Consider the following 21710-nt stretch of genomic DNA (forward strand, 5'->3'; position numbering starts at 1 on the left):
TGACTGTTCAGATATTTCTCTACCAACTTCCTTTTGACCCAAGCTATCCACAGAGGGGCAAATCAAGGGCCTTCTCCTAAGCTATGGGAAAGCACTTCTGCTTCCTACTGTCCAATGTTCTACAACGTTCAGGACCCTCTGAAACTGACTCTAAGTGGTCTCCACCTCCGCACATCTGAAAGGTAACGTGTGGAATCTGCTTCACCTTCATTTTCACGGGCAGTATGGGAAGATATCATGAATACCAGGCAAAGAAAAGCTCCGTGTTGCCTTCTCCAAGTAAAACACTAGGAGAACCTCACTCCCACCCTCCAGTTCCAAAGGATGAGAAAACATCCCAACCCAAACAGCAGACACAGAAGCAGAACAGGATTCCAGCGGCCCTTGGAAGACTGCCGCTGCCTGAGCTTCCAACCACACACACCACACTACAAGAGGTTGCATTTTATTATTGTTGCTTTACAATAAAAACAAATCGCTATGCTCTCAGCAAAACAAATTAAAAAAAAAAAAAACCACAGGAATTTAACTAACAGCAGTTCAAGGTAAGGCTTTTGGAAGATTTATTGAAATAAATTATCTTCGCCTATTCACCTATTACCCTTTCTTCAATTACTTGTCAACATTCTAAAAACTTTCCGGTATGTAAAATACATTTAACTTTGCCAATAATTTTAGATAATACTGGATTCTTCCCAAAAGGACTACCATAAAACTATGTTTTGAAACATTAAAAAAAAAATCCAGTGGGACATAAAACTATGTAACCTATGATTGCGTGTTTCAAATCCTTAAATACACGGAGAATTGGAGAAAATCCAGGACCAAGTCTGCTTGAGGCATGTGGATTATTCAGTGTCTTCCCTGTCTGTTTAATGAGACCCACAGAAACAAAAGCAGGGAATGAAGGGCTCCAGGGGAGAAAGATACAGAAGGTATTTCTTCAGCAACGTCCTCTAAAACATAGGCCCATACCTATCCAAGGATCAAACCCACATGTTTAGCATAGCCTAACTGGGCTGACCAAGGAAGTAAAACCATAAGCAAAGCTTGCTGCTCATCCCTTCCCATGCCTAGAGTAAGCAGAGTGGGAAGGAAAAGGAGGAGGCCATGGGGCACGCTTGTGTGATGCAGGAGCACCAGAGTGAACGGAAGTGAAGCCAGCTGTGGATCGGGGCTCAGGTCGGTCCTGAATATTAAGAGCAGAGAAGGGTCTCCTCATTCTGCAGCCCTGAGCTTTCTCTTCCTGCTCCAGGTACTAAAGTAGTTCTTTCTACATGATGCCCTGCTGGTCTAGAGGTCCAGGTGCCTGTGGGACTGGCCTCTGGAACACTGTGGATGCTTCCTCCCTAGGCACAGCATTTGACAACAGGGTAGCTTGTCATGGTGTAGTCAGACTCCTGCTGTGCACCTCCTGGCTGCTGGGATGCACCCTCCCCAGGACCCACGCTTCCTTCCAGCTGTGGCGCTAAAGACACTAACATCTGCCATGGCTTACACCAAAGCAGAAACTGAAACGACCTGCGCAGGCAGTTGAGTGCCCAAGTGGCCACTTCCCCTGCTTGCCCCCCTCCCAACAAGTCCAGTCAACACCAGAAGAGGTCACGCCTAGAGTTAAAATGTGCAGTTTCTAAGGGGAAGAGAAATGCCACATAGAAAGTATTACAAAGGATTAAATTCGTCAGCTGTCCACACACTAGTAAGACCACATGCTTTATGCAGCGGCAATGCAGTCGCGGGTCTCCACACGGCAGGCAAAACTGGGACAGGCCTCTTCCGGGAGGGCGGGAGGGCGGGCGGGCAGGAGGCTGAGGAAGATGAGGAAGCACTAGGTCGTCTGCTGCCTCTGAAGTCTTCGCTCAGCAGCAGCTGCCAGCATCCTCCGGCGCAGGGTCACGGGGTCAGAGGACGTGCCTTCAGAGGGGAGGAGTCTCTCTGAGGCCATGTCATCTTCAGAACTTTTGTTCAAGAACCGCCTGTAAGAAATGAGGAAGGCACAAGAGAAAGATGAGAAATGGGAAGATACGCAGGCTGCTGTTTTCAGTTTCCCTTCTCCACGGGTACCTTTACAAAGCTGTCACTCAAGGTCATCTAAAAACACTCTTGCCTGTGGGCTGGGGTCAGTGCAGCCCAGTAGCAGGGCACTTGCTCAGCATGTGTGAGGCCTTGTGTTCAACCCAAAGCCGTAAAAGGAGAGGACGAGAGAAAAAGAGAGGGGGGGAGGAAGGAAGGAAGGAAGGAAGGAAGGAAGGAAGGAAGGAAGGAAGGAAGAGAGAGAGAGGGAGGGAGGGAAGGAGAGAGGGAGAAAGGAAGGAAGAAGGAAGGAAGGAAGGATGAAAGAAAGAGAAAGAAAGAAAGAAAAAAAGAAAGAAAGAAAGAAAGAAAGAAAGAAAGAAAGAGAGAAAGAAAAGGAAGAAAGAAGGAAAGACGGGCTAAGAAGGGTATGGGGAACAGGGCGGAAGGGCAGAGCATAGACTTCAATGGATGACCCTAATTCCCGGGGAGAAGACTCTCCTCGGCCTACTCCCTTCCCACAGACACAGCATGGGAACTTATAGCGACAACTCTGTGCGAGGCACAAAACCCACCTCAATGAATAACACTGGTCTTGTCCTCAAGAACTGAAACAGGGTTCTACCAACCCAAAGGAACACTCTGTGCCCCAGCTGCCACCAGCTATGGGGGAACTCATGGAACGCAGGTGCTCTCTTCACACTGCTGGCCCACTCGAGGCAGAGTGCTCAAGGAGTCTTAAAGGCAGACCCCAGGTCCTGGCATGTGGATTAACCACAGGGCAGAGAGAGAACTCATGGCCAGGGCTGACAACAGGTGGCGCCAAGCTGCCATCCCTCCCTGTCACCTCCGTTTGCTGACAGGACTGGAGAGCCCACTCACCTCCGAGCCTGCTGCAGGAGGTCATCCTTGCGCTGGACTAACATGCGCTGTCTCTCATCAGCAGACTTGGAGAAGCGGCTCCCCCGGGCCTCAAAGTCTTCCACCTCACTGGGCTCCACTTCTACCTCACTGAAGTCCAGGGTCTCTTCCAGGCGAGGACTGAGGTCCAGTGGTACACGCTCCGTCTGGACAGAGAGGCAGCTGTTAGCACAGGTCTTTCCCTCCCGATAAATAATGGGGTCCTGTGGCCCCACCGTTCACCTCTGCAGGACTGACACTGACTCTGGGTCTAAACAGAGGGCAAAGGTTACACATAATTATGCAAGTGTAATTAATCTGGTCAAGTTATGGTCATAGCCATCTATCAGACTGGCATTTTAATGAACTGTTAGCCAAGGACTTGGCATTTCCTGTGCATGGCAAAGTTCCTAAAAATTCCTTGCTTTCATTACACTAATAGATAGATAGATAGATAGATAGATAGATAGATAGATAGATAGATAGATAGATTTATGTGTGTGTAGATACACACACACACACACACACACATACACACACACACACACATATCCTCAGAACTCTGTTTTCTGAGACAGGGTCTCACACAGGCTGGCTTCAAACTCATGCTCCTCCAGTCTCAGGATCCTGAGAGCTGAGATTAGAGGAACGCACTACCATGGCCTGCTCCAGTCCCAGGCGTGGCTATGAAAATGTTAACTCTAACAGTGGGGCCCAGCAGGTAAATCCGTAGATGATATCCAGCCTATTTCTGCCTTGCTCGCTGCTTCCTAGCCGATGGTGATAAGAATGTCCTTCATCACGAAATTCTGTCACCATGAATTCAACTAGTCCACCCCACCCTCGCCACCTGTCAGCCAAAGTGAACAGTTCCTCCCTTAAGCGGTTGCTGCCAACAGCAAGGTGATGGTAACTAAGGCCCAGGGCCACGGCACAGTCTCGAGCTCCTAGGGAGCTGACCTCACCTGGACAGAAGCTTCTCCCTCCTCTGGATCAGCGCTGGGCCTTTCCACCGGGCTGTTGAGTGCAGGCCGCAGGCTCTCTGACCGCTGGAAGCAAACACAGCAGGCAGGCAGAATGAAGGACCAGGCACAGGAAAAACCAGGGCACAGAGGGGCAACGGTTCTCAACACAGCTCACAACTTGAGAGGTGAGACCCAGGACTCAGAGGCCCGCATAAGAGTGGCATGTTTGAGTGGTTAGCAAACTGCTCCACATTCAGCGTCCGTCAATCCTAGCAACCGCACAACAACGACCAACGTCAACTGTGCCAAGTGAGCACTGTTCCGGTGTTCTCATCAGCTCTCCTCACGCGCTAGGGTGCGGGTTCACGGTCAGTCTCCAGGTTAGTCTCCTCTGGATCCTGCCCACATATTCCCTTCAGGTCTTGCACCTCCAGACCCACCGGCTGGTTTATGAATTTAACTGACAACTCTATCGGCCACACGAGGCAGCTCTGCCACCTCCAAAGGCAGCTAACAGCCAGCCAGCCAGCTGAGGCCTGAGGGACCATGGATAGCACCTCAGCCCAGCCGACTCCAAATGCCGCACTCTTCCAAAGAGCTTCATCTTCTTAAATTTGACTGATAGATTTCTACACATCTGCACCGACTGTACAGAGTGACTTTTGGTAGATGCTTATCTGGCCTTATACCAAGTCTCAGTGTTCGTCCCTCACTATTTCTTGTGCCCATCAAAGAAGTCAGTGAGGAGCAGGAACTCTGACCTGTTTACTAAGTCCAAAGTCTAAACTACACCTAATAGACACCTGCAATACAATGCACATCAGTCTTACTTCCCAGTCCAGGGATCCATAAACCACAGCCCAAGGGCCATGTTCACCCTCCCATCTATTTCTACAGCCATGCTTTCCTGGACCACAGTCTCGCTCATCAGACACTCACTGCAGTGGCTGCTTTAGTTGTAACAAACTATGGAACAAGCCGAGCCTAAATACTCATTCTTTGCTCTTAAGGGAAACAGATGTCAACCTCTGACAGGAGCCAATGGTATTCCCTTACAGACCTGCAGCAAGGGCAGGGTGATCTGGGCACGTTTCTGTACAAAAATTACTCCTGTTATCTGTGCTTATCTTTAGTGGGTCTGTTCTCATGCAGGATTTGAACAAAACAAAGTTTATAAAACGAAGTTTACAGAAACCCTTCCTCAAATCGTAAGTAACATCTAGGTATTAAAATTAAATTTTTGGAAAAACAAAATACATTTGTCCTATATAAAGCCCTAATTCTACCTGTGTGGGAAAAGGAACTTGAATCCGTCCTTCTAAGATGTTGTCTGTTGTTATTTCCACGGAGCGTGTCATCTGGAGGTCCTGGAGCACAAGGTGGTATGGGACCTGGGGGAACATCTCTTGAATTTGATGAGCCTGGAGGAATACAAAGAACCCACAGCAAAGGTCACTCTCGGCAGCATGCCAAGGTCAGTGTGTGTGGCAGGTCCTGGACACAGAGGGTGACGTCATACCTTGAAAACACAGGTCAAGGCAAGCCACTTTGGCTCAGCAGATTACCTGCACACCACTGTCTCTTCATTGTTCCAAGGTACCAGACCTCTGGAACGGCATCAATTTCAAAATAAAGGGCAGAGAGAAATCTAGTGGGATCCCACGACAGGCTCAAATAGAATCTTCTGGCTTTAAAGGAATCATTTAAAAGATTTACTTATTTTATGTATGCCAGTATTTACCTACATGTATTGTATGTACAAGGGATTATTTTAAAGTTCAACGTTCAGATATAGCTTGCATAGTATTCATGTCCATTATGCAAGGTGAAGGAAACATGACTAAGTAGAGGAAAAGAAAATCAATGCACAAGGCTGGGGGTGCTGCTCAGGGGAGTACTTGGAAGAGGCCCTGGGTGGGTGACTCCAAAAGGGCCTTGGAAGCAGGAAAAGACGACTAGATCAGCTCTGAATCTTGATTAAGTAAGGCCTACACAGCTCTGAAAGCTAAATTTAAATTAACCAGAGCACATTTTTACTGTATGTAAATTATACTGTAACTTAGAAAAATTCAATTAAAGAATGTAAATTTTTAAATAGAGTACTCACATATGAAATTCTAAGATTTTTTTTTAACTTTTTAAAAGTAGCCAGGCATGGTGACATTCCACTATAACCCTAGCATCCAGAGGCAGAGGCAGGAGGGTCTACAAGTTCAAGACCAACCTAGGTACATAGTAGGATCATGAAAATACCTAGTACTGCCTTAGAACTGTGATTTTCAAACTATCCTCTAGATCCATCTCAGAGTGCACTTGGAATTTTAGGCATGTGTATAGGAAGGGCAGACGAAAGCCCAAACAATGTCCCAGACTTCAACCCAAGTACCCTAGAACTTGTGTGTGTGTGTGTGTGTGTGTGTGTGTGTGTGTGTGTGTGTTTTAGAAATGTTTACATTCAGAGCCGGGCAGTGGTGGCGCACGCCTTTAATCCCAGCACTCAGAAGGCAGAGACAGGCGGATCTCTGTGAGTTCGAGGCCAGCCTGGGCTACCAAGTGAGTTCCAGGAAAGGCGCAAAGCTACGCAGAGAAACCCTGTCTTGAAAAAAAAAAGAAAGAAAGAAATGTTTACATTCTAGGTTTCAATTGTAGAAAAATCTCCCTAATTTAGGAAGAGAGAAAGGAAAAAAAACAAAGGAGAGAGAAAAGGGAGAGAGGAGAAAAGCGAAAGGGAAGGAGGCAGGAAAGATCATTGCTTTGGGTACAATACAGTACTGGGGGTAACAGGACAAAGGAAAAGCACCACAAACTGCACTCAGGAAGGAGGGTGTCTCAACACACAGACGTGAAAGAACAGGTCAAACTGTCCAAAGCTTTGCTGAGTCACTCAGGGTAGACAATGGCAGATGTTCAGTGCCCAGAGGGCCCCAAGACTCCACATCATTGCAGACCCCTTACTGTTTGTGGAGTGGAATATTCACCCTAACAAAACCAAAGCCAAGTGGGAAGAGTCTCTACAAGCAGATTAAATTATTCTCTTCTCACCTGGCTCTCCACCCCCAATTAAAAAGAGAAAGAAGAAACAAAGCTGGATTTATTTTATTAGACTAACACTTTCTACCAGAAAATCCAATCAGTTAAATATTGGATTTTAATTAAAAATGTGTAGTTCCAGTAAGTTAGTTGTGCTAAAAATAGCCACTTTCAGACCATTCAAAGAGCTAAAGAACAGATAGGGCCCACTTAAGTTTTTAAGCCAACTCCATCTCAGGAGGCTCACAAACCCTGGCTTGTAGCCCCCCCCCTCCCCGCCCCCCAGTGGCCACACTAGGCCATCCACTCCAGAGCGCCCATACCGACCATGGTGATGATCTCAGAGAGCGCCACTGTTTTGTGGAAGGCAGAACACTCCCCGACCCCACGCACGTTACACTTCCTCTCCCTGCACATCTTGGTACACATTCAAATTGCTTCTAACATCTGCCTACTGTGTGCCAATCTTTTCGTTTTCACCCAAGCACCTTGTCTGCGGCTCTCCTTCCACCAGTGAAGCCCTCCTCTTCCCTGCTCCCCTCCAACCCCCCCCTCCACCTGAAGGATGATGTTACCCTTTCAGTCGGTATTTCTACAGGTTTTGTGCCCTCAACCTCTACTTATCCAAAGATCACTCCTAGTCACACATTCTTCACTGAAAATAGCCGTGGCTGTGCTCTCTAATGCCAATTCTAAGGAAGCTGAGGCAGGAGGATCATTAATTCAAGCCAACCTGGATTAAGAGACCCTACCTCCAAAAGCAGGGAAGCAAGGGCCAGGGGTGTAGTGTGTTAGCAGGAGACTTGCCTCGCAGGCACAAGGCCCTCAGCATGCAGAGATGGAGGGAGAAGAAAAGAGGGGAACAGAGGCATGGGGGAGAGAAGAAGGAGCCCTCACACATAAGTAATACCCAGGATTAACCCCCAGGAACTCCGCCTGGGTCCTGCAGGAAATAGCTAAGAAACATCTCTTCCTGCTTCCAGCAAGGAAGGGAGAAACTCACCAACCAGAGCACCTCTTTCTTAACAAGGTCTGCTCCAGAAAAACTCTGTTAACCAGAGCCTACTCTGCTGGGTTAGGCTGTGAGAGTCCAGATGACCTGGGGGGGGGGACACCCAACTCCACCTGGCTCTACCTCCCTAATTCTAACTCCAGGGCTCTCCAGTCACTCTGCCTCTCCTAAGAGTGGACAGGAGGCTGAGAAGCATTTGAAACCATATCCCAGGCCTCTGACTCACCAGCTAAGACCTAATCCCTAGACACTTTCATCAAGTTCAATTTCCACATTAGCACAGAGCACGATGGGAAAAATATAACTCAAAGACTGCACAATCTGAAAAGACATGACAGGGGTGTCCAGACTGGGAGTTGAATGGGTTCAAGTTTACACTGACTCCTTCACCCATTAGAGCCCTCGGTGTCTATGCTAACTAGACGGCGTGAAAAACCAGACGAACAAGGTGCAGCAGAACAGCTACAAGTCCTGCAGAAGAGCCACGGCAAAGCTAGCCAGCCGGCCCGCTAGATCAGAGATGCAGGCCTGTCCCAGCTGCGGTAAGAACCCTGGTCTTGAGGGCACTGCACGACTCTGAACCCCAAAGACAGAGACTCAAGACTGGAAATGACAGCAGAATGTCTGAAGACTGAGGCAAGTACAAAGGTGAACACATGCAGGACGAACACTCAGAGGAAAGAAGCAAGGGGAGAAGGAAGTACTCAAACAACAAAGGACAACTTCCCCCAAACTAACGTCAGCTACCAAGTCAGCCCAGGAGCTCCCGGAACACTAAGTCGGAAACTTGCCCCAAAATAAGCAAAACAGTAAAATAAATAAAAACTATCCAGGCAAACCATTTTCAAGCTACAGAAAATCAAAGGGAAAAAAACCAAAATCCTTGTAAGAAGGCAAAGGGGAAAAGAACTTCCCTGCAGAGAAGCAAAGACGAGAACTGCATCCACTTCTCTTCAGACACTAGACAAGCAAGAGAACAGTGAAGTGGTTGAGGGAAAAGCCAACAACAAAAGCAAAACAAACAAAACAAAACAAACAAAACAAAACAAAATCCAAGAAACAAACAAACGAAAAAGCACCTAGAACTGCGCGTCCTCCTCAGACCTGAGGAGGAGCTGGAGGATGACTTGGTGCTAAGAGCTGCACAAGCATGAGGGTCAGAATTCAGACCCTGACAACCACACAAGAAGCCAGGCATGTGAGGCTGTGTTGACCTGGGTGGCCTGTGCTGCCACCTGGAGCCATGGAGGCATCCAAGTCTAGGGCCATGTCTGGGTCCATGGCCCTGCAGCAGCCAGGGTCTGGGGTGATGTCCATGGTTCCTGCTACCACCGAGGGTTGTGCAGATGACCAGGTCAGCCACCTGAGTCCATTTGGTGTCTGAAGGCCATGCTGCCGCCAGGGCCATACTGATCTGGGTGGCCTGTGCTGCCACTGGGGCCATGGTGCCACAGGGCCCAAGCTGCTTAGGAGGGCCATGTCTGGATCCGTGGTGCTGCTACAGCTGGGGTCCGTGATGAAGCCATGGCCCATGTTAGCACAGGGGTCATAGGAACCATGCTGTACTGAGCCAGCCCTGCCCTTCACTGGCCCTGGGAGAACTGGCCCTACCCCTCATTGTAGAGTTGGCCCTGCCCCTCAGGGGATAGCTGCCCCCCCCACACACACACACATTCAAGAAAGATGGCCCAACCCCTCACCACGGGCATGCACCTCACCTGGCCAGCACACTAGAGACAGAGGTAAGCTGACCGACTCCCTCGGAGGCCATATGGTGGCATGGGTGACAGAAAGATGCTCTCCCTTCCTTATCCACTGGCAACAAATGAGAGAACTTTAGCCCTGCGCCCCACCCCCACCCCAGCACACTAGAGCTGACCCTGTTTGTCAGGGATGCATGTGAGCCAGCCCTGAGGGCCTGAGAGCAGCAGAGCTGAGCCCCCCCCCCCCACACACACACACATACACAACACCCCCTCTCTTATGCCCCCTAGAGCAATGGGGGAGAGCGGGCCCTGCACCTCGCCCGGGCAAAACAGTAGAGCTGACCCTAGTGGTGTGAGTGTGGTGAGCCAGATCTGAGGGCCTAAGAGCAGAAGTGGCCCAGCTCCTTGCCACAGGCTACACTGGGTGAGCTAGCCTGAGGCAATGCTGAAAAGCTTGCCAGGGCAGCGATGAGGGAAAGCTGGCGAGCTGACCAACCCAGCTACCACCCTGGCCCAGAACCAGGGCTGTGGGTTGGCCTACCTCAACATCTGCCTCATCTATGAACTGCTGGAGCATGATGAGGACAAATCTGTGGATCCAAAACAGCAGGATCTCCATGAAACAGAACAACAACAGGACAGCTGGGAGGAGCCCCAGGGAGAGCCCTTTACAGGGGGGACAGCGGAAGCCAGGTGTCTGCCAGACCAACGACTGGCAGTGAACATTTCCAAGTAAAGATGGACTCAACAGGCCACACTACAGCATCCACGACAACGAGATTCTTTTCTCTTTCTTTTTTTCCTTTTTTCTAAATAGAAAAACCTTGTCTCAAAAGAAAGGAAGGAAAAATGAAGAGAGGGAGGGAGGGAGAGAGAGAACAGAAAAGAACTCCCTTTGACAAACAATAAAATAAGGTAGCCAAGCATGGTGGTCCACACTTTCAGTCCCAGCAGAGGCAGCTCTCTCAGAGGCAGATGTCTGTCAGCTCTCCTAACTTGATTTCTAGAGTGAATGTAGTCTCAGCCCAGACCCCAGCTACTATACAGACATGGACAAAGTGATTCTAAAGGTTATGTGGGAAAACCCAAACCCAGGATAGCCAACACACCACTGAAGAAGAAAAGGAAGACCAGAGGACTTATGCCACAGGACTTCACGACTACATGATAAAGAAATCAAGACAGGGCTGGAGAGATAGCTCAGTGGTTAGGAACATGCATTACTTTTCCAAAAGGACCCAAGTTCAATTCCTAGCATCCACGTCAGTCCAGCTCCCGGAAATCTGATACCTCTGGCCTCCATGGATAATAACCCCTCTACACACACACATATACACAAGACTAAAAATAAAATAAATCTTATTTCTGGCCGGGCATTGGTGGCGCACACCTTTAATCCCAGCACTCGGGAGGCAGAACCAGGCAGATCTCTGTGAGTTCGAGGCCAGCCTGGGCTACCAAGTGAGCTCCAGGAAAGGCGCAAAGCTACACAGAGAAACCCTGTCTCGAAAAACAAAAAAACAACAACAAAAAATCTTATTTCAAAAAAAGTACAAGAGCTAATGAAGTATTATACATCCAGATAAAGGTATATAATTCACTCTTCAAAAAAATGAGCTACTGACCCATGATAAGGCATGGAGGAATTAGTAGGTCAAATTCAACTGTCTAACATTCCAGAAAAACAAAGCTATGAAGATGGGTGAGGCAGAGCACACAGCTTTTTTAAGGCAATGAAAAATGCTCCAGATGGTACTATAATAGTGGCTTTACCTGACTACATATCCATCCAAACTCACATGTAGCAGAAAGGTGTGTAAGATTCTCTATTCTGTCTTTAAGTCTGCTATGAACCTCACTCTGCTCCAACAAGGTAAGCTCCGAGTTCCCAGGACGTCCTCACCCAACGCCTCTGCAGCGGGGTGCACTATGCAGTTCCTGCAGATCAATAGCCATCCTGCCAGTCTCTCAGCTTACAAAAAAACTACCCTTCTTGAGAAGACTCCTGGCTACCCTGCTGGCATTACAATGGCTAAGCTGAGTCCAGTCTAGTCACGGGGACAGACTTTCAGCACAAATTTCTTCAATGGAGAAATTAGGCTGGCCAGGTATGGTGGCACATGCCTTTGGGTCCAAATTCAGTAGGCAAAGGCAGGACTGTTGTGTGGTGAGTTCCACACCAGACAGGAGACCTTATCTCAAACAAACAAACACACAGCTTCAGAAAAAAAAAAAAAAAAAAAGGATTTGGACAATCTCCTTGAGCCAACAGCAATGCCTCTAAGTTACAAGGTTCTCTCCCCCGCCTCCTCTCTCTCTCTCTCCTCTCTCCTGTCTCCTCTCTCCTCTCTCCTGTCTCCTCTTCTTTCTCTTTCTCTCTCTCTCTCTCTCTCTCTCTCTCTCTCTCTCTCTCTCTCTCTCTCTCTCTCTCTCCCCCTCCCCCGCCCCCCAGGCAGAGGGACAAAAAGTATACTTGACAGTTCTTACACAATTTTTATATCATTCACTTCTGTCAATAATTCCTTCTCAATTTCTTGCTTAAATCAAGTAGTTTCAATGTAGGCTTAGGTCACAGTTACATAAATCTAGTAGCACACATAAAGGTTAGATTATCTGCCACACAAGTAAATGACAGCAAGTTTTCAGACTAGTTTCAGCTGCCTAAGCACTCACTAGTCGTCACCAACACATTAGCTTATTGTGTCTGTAAGCTGCCTCCCCAACCAGAAACCACCGTTCTTGAAAGACACACAAGTGTAAAGCTCAGTGATGGCCTGCATGCACAGCAAAGGGAAGGCCCTGGACTCAACTTCCTGTAAAGAGAGGAAGGGGAGTCAGAAGAGGGAGAAAGAAAAGGAAAGAAAGGGAAGTGGTCCCTGAAAAACTCTGCTGTTCTACTAGGAAAGAGAGAAACCAGCAGGGTCATATACACTAAACTCTTCATGCCCTCACGACTTCTCATCTTAAGCGGTTATCGGTTCTTACCATGGCATTTAGCTGGGAGTTGCTTGCCTGTGTGATGCCAAGAATGTTGGTAGTGTGCATCACTTCAACTGAAAAACTTGGCAGCCAGCTTGCAATCCGGGACCCTACAACAAGTCAGAATCCAACACAGAATTAGTGCCTGCTCCCTGCCCCAGTGCCATCTATGCAGTCCTTCATACCAGGCCTTTCTGCCAAGTGCTGTACCCAGGTTACTTTATTTTGTCCTCACTCGAACCGACCTGTGCCTCCCACCCCTCTAGAGATAGGACTCTAGGCCTCAGCCTTGACCTTTGGTCCCTGAGGCACTGATAAGTTAGGTAACACATCCAAGATCCCACAGGTTAATGATATGGCAGGATGTGAAGCCAAACAGCTATTCCACCTTAATCCATTCTCTCAGCAAAAGCCCTAAAGGGTCCTAGGACTCTGTACCTGGTACAGCTGAGTTTCACTCCCCCTTACAGCCAGCACAGATTACATCTAACGTGGGGGACTCACTTACACAATTACCTTTATGAAGTATTTTCTGCTTAATATTGCTGTGGATATTGCTCTGTATGCTGTGAATGTGTTGATCTGATTGGTTAATACATAAAGTGCTGATTGGCCAGTAGCCAGGCAGGAAGTATAGGCAGGACAAAGAGAGAGGAGAATTCTGGGAACAGGAAGTCTGAGTGAGGAGTCGCCAGCCAGACACAGAGGAAACAAGATGTGAAGGCAGAACTGGGAAAAGGTACCAAGCCACGTGGCTAAACATAAATAAGAATTATGGGTTAATTTAAGTGTAAGATCTAGCTAGCAAGAAGCCTGAGCCATTAGGTCAAACAGTTTTAATTAATATAAGCGTCTGTGTGTTTATTTGGGTCTGAGTGGCTGTGGGCCCAGGCAGGACTGGAGAAAACTCCAGCTACATAATACGATTAAAGATTTGACCTTGGTCTGGACATTGTGGTGCATGCCTTTGTTTTTAATAGGTATATGAGTGTTTCGCCTCCATGTATGTCTGTATGCTGTGGATATGCAGTGACTGCAGAGGCCAAAAAGAGTGTTTGATCCCCTGAGACTGGAGTTAACAGATGGTGGTAAACCATATAGGTAACCATATAGGTGCTAGGAACCAAACCCAAGTCCTCTGGGAGAACAGGCAGTGCTCTTAACCACTCTGGAGAGCCATCTCTCCAGTCCCTGGTACACATCTTTAATCCTAGCACTTGGAATACAGAGACAGAAGGATGTTGTAAATTTGAGGTCAGCCTGGTCTACACAGTGAGTCAGTCCCAAGCCAGCAAGAGCTACACAGTGAGACAATGGCCTGGGGACAGGGGAGGGGTTACCTTAGTCTTCAGATTAAAAATTCCAAAGATTCTATAATACTAGGTTTGTGGGTAATATAATCATGATGGTGCTGTTTCTGTTATTTTAGGAAAGGGAAGCTCAAAATACAAAGCCATCATGTGCCAGCTATGAAACAATCCAATATCAAGCTTCATGTATAGGGGTTGCTTCAGTCCTTTACAACCAAGTAGCAGCATGGGATACAAGAGGTCTTGCCAAAAAAATATAGTTAATATACAATGGTTGTTTATTTCAAGAACACACAAGGGACAAAGTGACTTTGTTTGACTACATTTGTAGTAACAGCAATTAATAAAATGACAGCTTATAGAACCAGGCTCTGTCTCCGAAATCCGCTAACACACTGCAGAAGCTGTACTAGCAAGCCAAGTCTGGTGGTGCAGGCCTGTAATTCTAGCTACTTGGGAGGCTGAGACAAGAGAATTAACAAGTGAAAAGCCAGCCTGGGAAGCATAATGAGATCCTGTTTCAAAACAGCAGGAAATGGCTGGGAATACAGCTCAGTGGTAGAAGGCTGGCCTAGCATGTGTAAGGCCCTGGGTTCAAGTGAGCACTGATAGAGATCAAACTTGTGCCTGGTACAGTTCTCTTTATGAGACACAGGGTTTCTCTGTGTAGCCCTGGCTGTCCTGGAACTCACACTGTAGCCCAGGCTGGCCTCGAACTCACAGAGATCCACCTGCCCCTGCCTCCTAAGTGCTGGGATTAAAGGTCTGGGCCCACTACACCTTCTTAATTAGCAGAATCAAGCAACCCCTTGAGGTCCCTCCTCCACCGCATTTCAGACACTTGCCTCTACTCCCCTTGGGCCTTTCAGAACTGCACCAATACTCTCACCAAATTTCACCCTCAGAGACTTAAAACAGAGTCTGAACAGCACCCCTCCTAAGAAAATTCCAGAGTGGGAATTCATGCATGTGGCACTGGAAGTTATGGGCTCAATATCCATTGGGTGCATATGAATCCAATGAAGAGAATCAGTCCCCCACCTCCCCCAATACCATGCCCATGACCTCAGAATACAAACTGCAGGAACAGTCATGCTTTATGGACAAAGGAACAGGGCTCCAGTTCTGATTCCACCTATGGTGCTCTCTGAGAAGCCAACTCAAGGAGCCTTCATCACATGCTTATATACCACACCAACACAACCAATTATTAGCAAAAGCTAACCATTAAACTGGCTATGTGGGCTCCTTGAAGGTAAACTTAATATTAATACCTCCACCTCCCCACCTCACCCCACTTCTTAATGGCACAGAATAACCCCTCAGTTCAACCTACCCACCCACTACCCTAAACACTTTAGAACTGAGATATAAGCCAGGCAGGGTAGCACATGCCTGTAATCCTAACTCTAGGGAGGCTGAGGCAGAACTATCTTAAATTCAAGGCTAGTCTGGGATACAGAGAGAAAAAAACCTGTATTAAAAACCAAATAAAGGGCCGGGCGGTGGTGGCGCACGCCTTTAATCCCAGCACTCAGGAGGCAGAGGCAGGCGGATCTCTGTGAGTTCGAGGCCAGCCTGGTCTCCAAAGCGAGTTCCAGGAAAGGCACAAAGCTGCACAGAGAAACCCTGTCTCGAAAAACAAAAAACAAAAAACAAACAAAAAAATAACCAAATAAAGGAAGTTAAAATGTAATACTAAGGGGCAAGATAACCCTGTAGGTAAAAGCACTCAATGCTAAACCTGACAAGCCAAATCTAATCCCCAGGATCCACATTATACAAGAATGGAACCGACATTCACTAACTACAGCGCATGGAGTATATATGTACACATGTGTTATAAATACACACACAGAATAAACGAGTATAATAAACATATGTAATAAGAAGAATTTCTACAAGTGATACATTTGTCTGGTATTAGGGAAGTTTATAACAGAACATCTATTCTATAACACAGTCCTAAGCGGGCAGTTTTCACCCCCCAGACAGAGAGCTGCAGAGGTGGAGACAGCTCACCGTCGAAGTGGAAGAAGTGGTTGTGCTGGTTTAAGCGAGGCCTGCCCTCGGCAGCGGCCACAGGGACCAAGTTCTCGTCCAAGTTCTCCCCCTGCTGGTCCTCCCTGGCTCGACTGCCATCAGCAATGTTAAGAGACATTCTGCATGTTGGACAAGATGTGTCTTGTTCTAGCCAAGAACGAAGGCAGGAGCTGTCAAAAAGTTCAAAGGAAAAGATATGAACATATTCCATTGCTCTTGAGCATACTCGTGAGAATTCACCAGAATTACTAGTTTTTTAAATAATTTATTTAATTTTATTTTATGTGCATTAGTATAATGGTGTCGGGTTCTCTGGAACTGGGATTACAGAGAGTTGTGAGCTGCCATATGGGTGCTGGGAATTGAACCCAGGTCCTCTGGCAGAACAGCCAATGCTCTTAACTGCTGAGCCATCTCTCCAGCCCTAGTTTTTCTCATTTCACTTTACTTCCATTTACCACTAGCCAGATCTAAATGCTGACAAACATTTATAGATAACTCTCTCCCCGCCTCCCTCTAATACAGGTACCCATCACACCGCTGGTAACGGCCTCTCCTCTCACCCTGCACACAGCTTCACCTCCCCAACTCCAGTCAGCTACTTCAGAATGCAGGTGGCCTAATCAGCCGGCGTCTTCCATCCTTGAGTCCTCTACTCAAGTGATCTTTCTTTTTACCACTTTAGCTACTGACCAATGTGGTTATAACCATCGCCTTGTCTTCAAAACAGCGACTTTGGAGGTGTACTAATCCACTCCTCTCTCTCCACCAACCTCACTTCAAACCCTTCAATGGGGGGCTGGAGAGATGGCTCAGTGGTTAAGAGCATTGACTGCTCTTCCAGAGGACCCTGGTTCAATTCCCAGCACCCATATGGCAGCTCACAACTGTCTGTAACTCCAGTTCCTGAGACCCAACACCCATGGCAAAACACCAATAAACGTGAAATAAAAATAAATAAATTAAAAAAAAAAACCTTCAATGATGTTCTGCCCACCCAGTGGCCTTCCAGACCCTGCTGACTACTCCTACCTCAGCAGAAACACTCCTTCCTCTTCCATGAGTTCACATACCGGCTGCTGCCCAGTTCCATCAACACACCGACTCCCCACTGCTGGGCGGCTCCCTGCACCTCCCATTTTACATCCTTCACAGACTTCACTTCTGCTCCTCCCCAAAAGTCACTCCCTCCAAATTTGAATCCTATCCCTTTGCTACTAACTCACAGAGATCTGCCTGCCTCTGCCTCCAGAGTGCTGGGATTAAAGGCGAGTGCCAACCCTTCAGAGCCCTGTTTTGAAGTGTGATCCTAAGTAGTGTTATCAATAAAAACCAGGAGTCAAATACCAGGGTAGTAATCTTAAAGATCAAAGAAGCAAAGGAGCCACCATATTATCTCTATGAAATATTAGACTGAATGGGGGGGGGGCTGAGATCCTGTCTCCACCGCCTTATATTCCTGTCGACACCTCCCTAGTGCTGGGATTAAAGGCGTGCAACACCACCACCTGGCTGTGTTTCTCTTTTAGAGGGGATCAATTTCACCTAACCCAGGGTGGTCTTGAATTTCTGATCTTCCTGCTTCCTCCTCCCAAATGCTGGAATTAAAGGTGTGTGCCATCACTGCCTGGCCTCTATGGTTAACTAGAAGCTAGATCTGCACTCTGATCTCCAAGCAAGGTTTGTTTGTCAGAACACAAAATATCACACAACACTTACTTTTCTATAAAGCATACAGTTCATTTTAGACTTGCACATTCTAAATGTGCCGGTTAATTCAGGTTCAGCACTTACATTTGACACAAGCTCCTCAAAGACCTCATGTTATCTCCATTTTACCCTCACAGTCTAACACAGTACCTAATCCTAGCATATAAAACAGTCTGTCAGCACATTTATTGAGTGGGCTACTCCAGCTCCAAAGCCTTTCTGATATTAAAAAAGAAAAGACTGAAAGCCTTAAGATTAAAAAAAAATTCAAGAGTCAAGGGGCCAAAAGATACCTCTAAATTCCATGTGCATAATTATTTAGCTTAAATAGCCTTGATGAGATCTCTGAAATATGAGATCTTCTCCAATCTTGGAGGTTTATGGAATGGCCTAGCCTGTGATCCTTGCAGATGATCACTTGAGTGGCCTTGGTCTAGTCCCATTTCAACCCAGTTCTCTGTAGTATTTTCACGCTGCTTCTGAGCATGTGCAAAATGCAAAAAACAGATTTGTCTCTCCCTGGAAGATGAAAACTCTTAACAAATATTATAGACATATTTGTTACTTTAGAACTTAAATGGAGAAAAATTATGAAGAAAACTAATAAATAGAAATTAAGATGGCAAATGTGGGTAAAGAATGGTCTGAGGGCAAAAGGCTGAGGTAACATCCTTGCTCTGCTGCTGGGATTATGTTCAAATCCATGTAAAAAAAAGCCCTGAGTCCCGGGACAGAAGGCCACTCCCAAACACCCTGTCCAAAGCTCCTACTTGTGAAAAAGATGTCCACAGGGAAGCTTCCTTGCAGCCTGCATGGAGTCCCAGCAGATTGCACAGTCATCGTTATTGACAGCCAGCTCCTCTGGAGTTGCAACTGCAAACCTGTAAAACACAGACAGGCTCAGCAGGAATGCTCCGTTTCTCACACATCCCATGATGCACACCATGCTCCACACCTGACCACAACAATGGCACAATTACACAGCAGAACTGATGAGTTAAAGACAGTAACTTTTCTTCACAGCCCTTAGAAAAGTGAGAAACTTCAGCACAAACACTGATCCTGCAGCAGCAGTGCCACCTGGCTGTGACACATTCAGAACATTTATGGACGTATCAGAGGAACCAGACCCCAGAGATCCAAACTGTCCCTGAGAAGTAAAAAGGGTACCCCCACTATTCCTGCACTTTCTGGTTTGGGTTAGTTAGCCTCAGGCTGGCAAGTGAGTACCTTCAGTGAGCCATGCCCAAAACATGCATGCATAAAGTGTAATCAAGACACACCTTCCCAAAACAGAGATGGTACAGGTGCTTCCACTCAGTAGTAACAACAGTGACTAAAAATAAGAACGTTGTATCTCCTGGAACCCTCCCCACATGCCAGTAAGAAGGTTCTATGTCATCTCTAAAAGATAAGGTCACTCGAGTACTACATGGAGTTAGTAAACTGCCCCAGACCGCCCTACAGCTAAGTGGGACACATACTTAAGCGGTCTGACATGACAGCCTGAACTCTCTATCTAGTCACAGGTATACAAAAGCAAGTTTTGGTGGAACACAGAAATTGTTATCCTTAAACGAGCTCAAATGAAAGGTGGGAGTGGTGATTATGAATTTAAAGCTGGCCTAGAAGATGTGTTTGGTAGGAGTGAATAGGAGGTCAGCCTAGACTACAGTGAGATCCTGTCTCAGCACTACACACACAAAACTAAAGAGTAAACTTGGCCAGCATCGAGCCATACTGTCTTACCTGGCTTCCATGTTTCCTACCACACGTAAATAGTTCTTGTGCCGACGGATTCGCCGCTGTACCTCATGGAACAGGTAACGGAGCTGCATAAAGATGACCAGGCTAGCCATAGATAACCAGATGTTGCCAAACAACTAAAGAGAGACGGGAAAAGTAAAATATACAATAAAAACAAATGTGAGGAGCTAAAGACATAGTTCAGCAGGTAAAATGCTAACTTAGGGTCTCCAGCACCCACATATAGCCAGGCGTGGCCATGCACATTTGTAACCCCAGAGACAGGACTCTGAAACTCACTGAGAAACCTAGTTCATGAGTGAGCACCAGATTCAGTAAAGAAAACCTATTTAAAAAATAATGGTGGAGAACAATAGAGGAACGCACCTTGCATCAACTTCAAGCCTCCACACATGCATCCACACTCACATCTGTATGCAGGTGAGCATACATACACATACATGTACAGAAATTAATTACACGTGCACTCTCGAACACACACGCAAACACATATGCACACACAAGTGAATTTGCTAGTGATAAAGGTGCATGTATGACAGAAGCTCTTTAATGAAAGGGAAATGGAACAATCTTTCAGGAAGTAAATCCATGTATTTACTTGATTGTCCTAAACAATACACTTGGCTCTTCAGTCTAGGTATCCCACTGCCAGCCTTTCCTGAGTAATTAACCAGAAATTTAAAAGTTTAATGCAAAAAGATGTCCAGCCATGTAGACTTATACATACATATGCATACACACATTTCTGTAGGATGGAGTAAGATCTTCTGATGCATGATCCTAATTAGTCTTATTCAATAAAAACCAGGAGTCAGGTTCCTGTATACAGCCTGAGGTGATCTGTGAAGATGGTTCGATACTCTCTGGACCCAGAAAACCCTACAAAATCATGCAAATCAAGAGGTTCAAATCTTCGGGTTCACTTTACAAACACCCTTGAAATTGCCCAGGCCATCAAGGGTATGCATATCCAAAAAGCTAAATATCTGAAAGATCACTTTAAAGAAACAATGTGTGCCTTTCCGGCAGTATAATGGTGGAGTTGGTAGGTGTGCCCAGGCCAAACAGTGGGGCTGGACACAGGGTTGGTAGCCAAAAAAGACTGCTGAATTTTTGCTGCGCATGCTTGAAAATGCGGAGAGCGATGCTGAACTGAAGGGTTTAGATGCAGCTTCTCTAGTCATTGAACACATCCAGTGAATGAAGCACCCAAGATGCACTGATGAACTTATGGAGCTCATGACCAGATGCACCCGGACATGAGCTCCCCTGCCACATCGAGATGATCCTCATTGGAAAAGAACAAGCTGTTCCAAAGCCAGAAGAGGACAGTGCACAGAAGAAAACTATATCTCAGAAGAAACTGAGGAAACAAAAACTTATAGCACGGGAATAAATTCAGCATAAAATAAATGCAGATAAAGGTAAAAACAACAACAAAAAACGGGAGTCAGATATTGGGGAAAAGCTGAAAGATCAGAGAAGCAAAAGAACAGCCATACTCACTTCTTACCTCTCTGGATCCTCTGACTGAACTGGGGGGGGGGGGAGGGAGATCTCCTGCCTCCACCCACCTTATATTCCTGTCTCCACCTCCCTAGTGCTGGGATTAAAGGTGTACACCACCTGAACCACCTCCACCACCACCACCACCACTACTACTACCTCCCACCTGTTTCTCTTTTAGACTGGTTCAATCTCCTGTAGCCCAGGGTAGCCTTGAACTCCTAATCTTCCTGCTTCCTCCTCCCAAGTGTTGGGATTAAAGGTGTTGCCACCACTGACTGGCCTCTATGGTTAACTAGTAGCTAGCTCTGCACTCTGATCTCTAGGCAAGCTTTATTTTTCAGAACACAAACAACATACCATACAACAATCTTCTGTATCCCAGACTCTCCTGGAACTCATTATGTAGTTAAAGTTGACCTTGAACTCCTGGTCTTCCTGCTTCTTCCTCTTAAATTCTGGGATTATAGTCATGTATCACCACCCTGAGTTTATGCAGTGCCAGGATCAAACCCAGGTTTATTCATGCTAAGCTAACCCTCTACCAGCTGAGCTATATCCCCAGCCCAAGCACCCATGCGATTATAAAAGAGGAAATATGGAAATGATGAAGATGCCCAAATGAAAAGAAGGCTGGATTCTAGATATAAAGCAAAGGACAATCAGACTGCAACCCACAGAACCAGGGAGGCTACCTAGCAGAGGGGACCCTAGGATGACTGTGGCTTATAATAAGTTTTGGTTTTGCCCAATCATTGGGCAAGCTTTA

General features: G+C 46.8%; 1 protein-coding gene and 1 pseudogene across 1 annotated transcript in view; one reads left to right on the forward strand and one right to left on the reverse strand.

The window, feature by feature from the left end:
* Positions 1–500: 500 nt before the first annotated feature.
* Positions 501–21710, reverse strand: part of Amfr (autocrine motility factor receptor) — a 44418-nt gene continuing 23208 nt past the window's right edge. The window contains exons 7-14 of the mRNA XM_028871486.2: positions 19418–19551; positions 18439–18549; positions 15938–16128; positions 12612–12715; positions 5165–5299; positions 3879–3962; positions 2896–3080; positions 501–1976 (exon numbers count right to left, since the gene is read on the reverse strand). Of these exons, the coding sequence (XP_028727319.1) occupies positions 1829–1976; positions 2896–3080; positions 3879–3962; positions 5165–5299; positions 12612–12715; positions 15938–16128; positions 18439–18549; positions 19418–19551 (1092 nt within the window). The 3' untranslated portion in view covers positions 501–1828. The remainder of the gene's footprint in view (positions 1977–2895; positions 3081–3878; positions 3963–5164; positions 5300–12611; positions 12716–15937; positions 16129–18438; positions 18550–19417; positions 19552–21710) is intronic.
* On the forward strand, positions 19965–20865 carry LOC114694519 (annotated as a pseudogene).

This window comes from Peromyscus leucopus, chromosome 5 (assembly GCF_004664715.2).
Source record: "Peromyscus leucopus breed LL Stock chromosome 5, UCI_PerLeu_2.1, whole genome shotgun sequence".
Taxonomy (NCBI): domain Eukaryota; kingdom Metazoa; phylum Chordata; class Mammalia; order Rodentia; family Cricetidae; genus Peromyscus; species Peromyscus leucopus.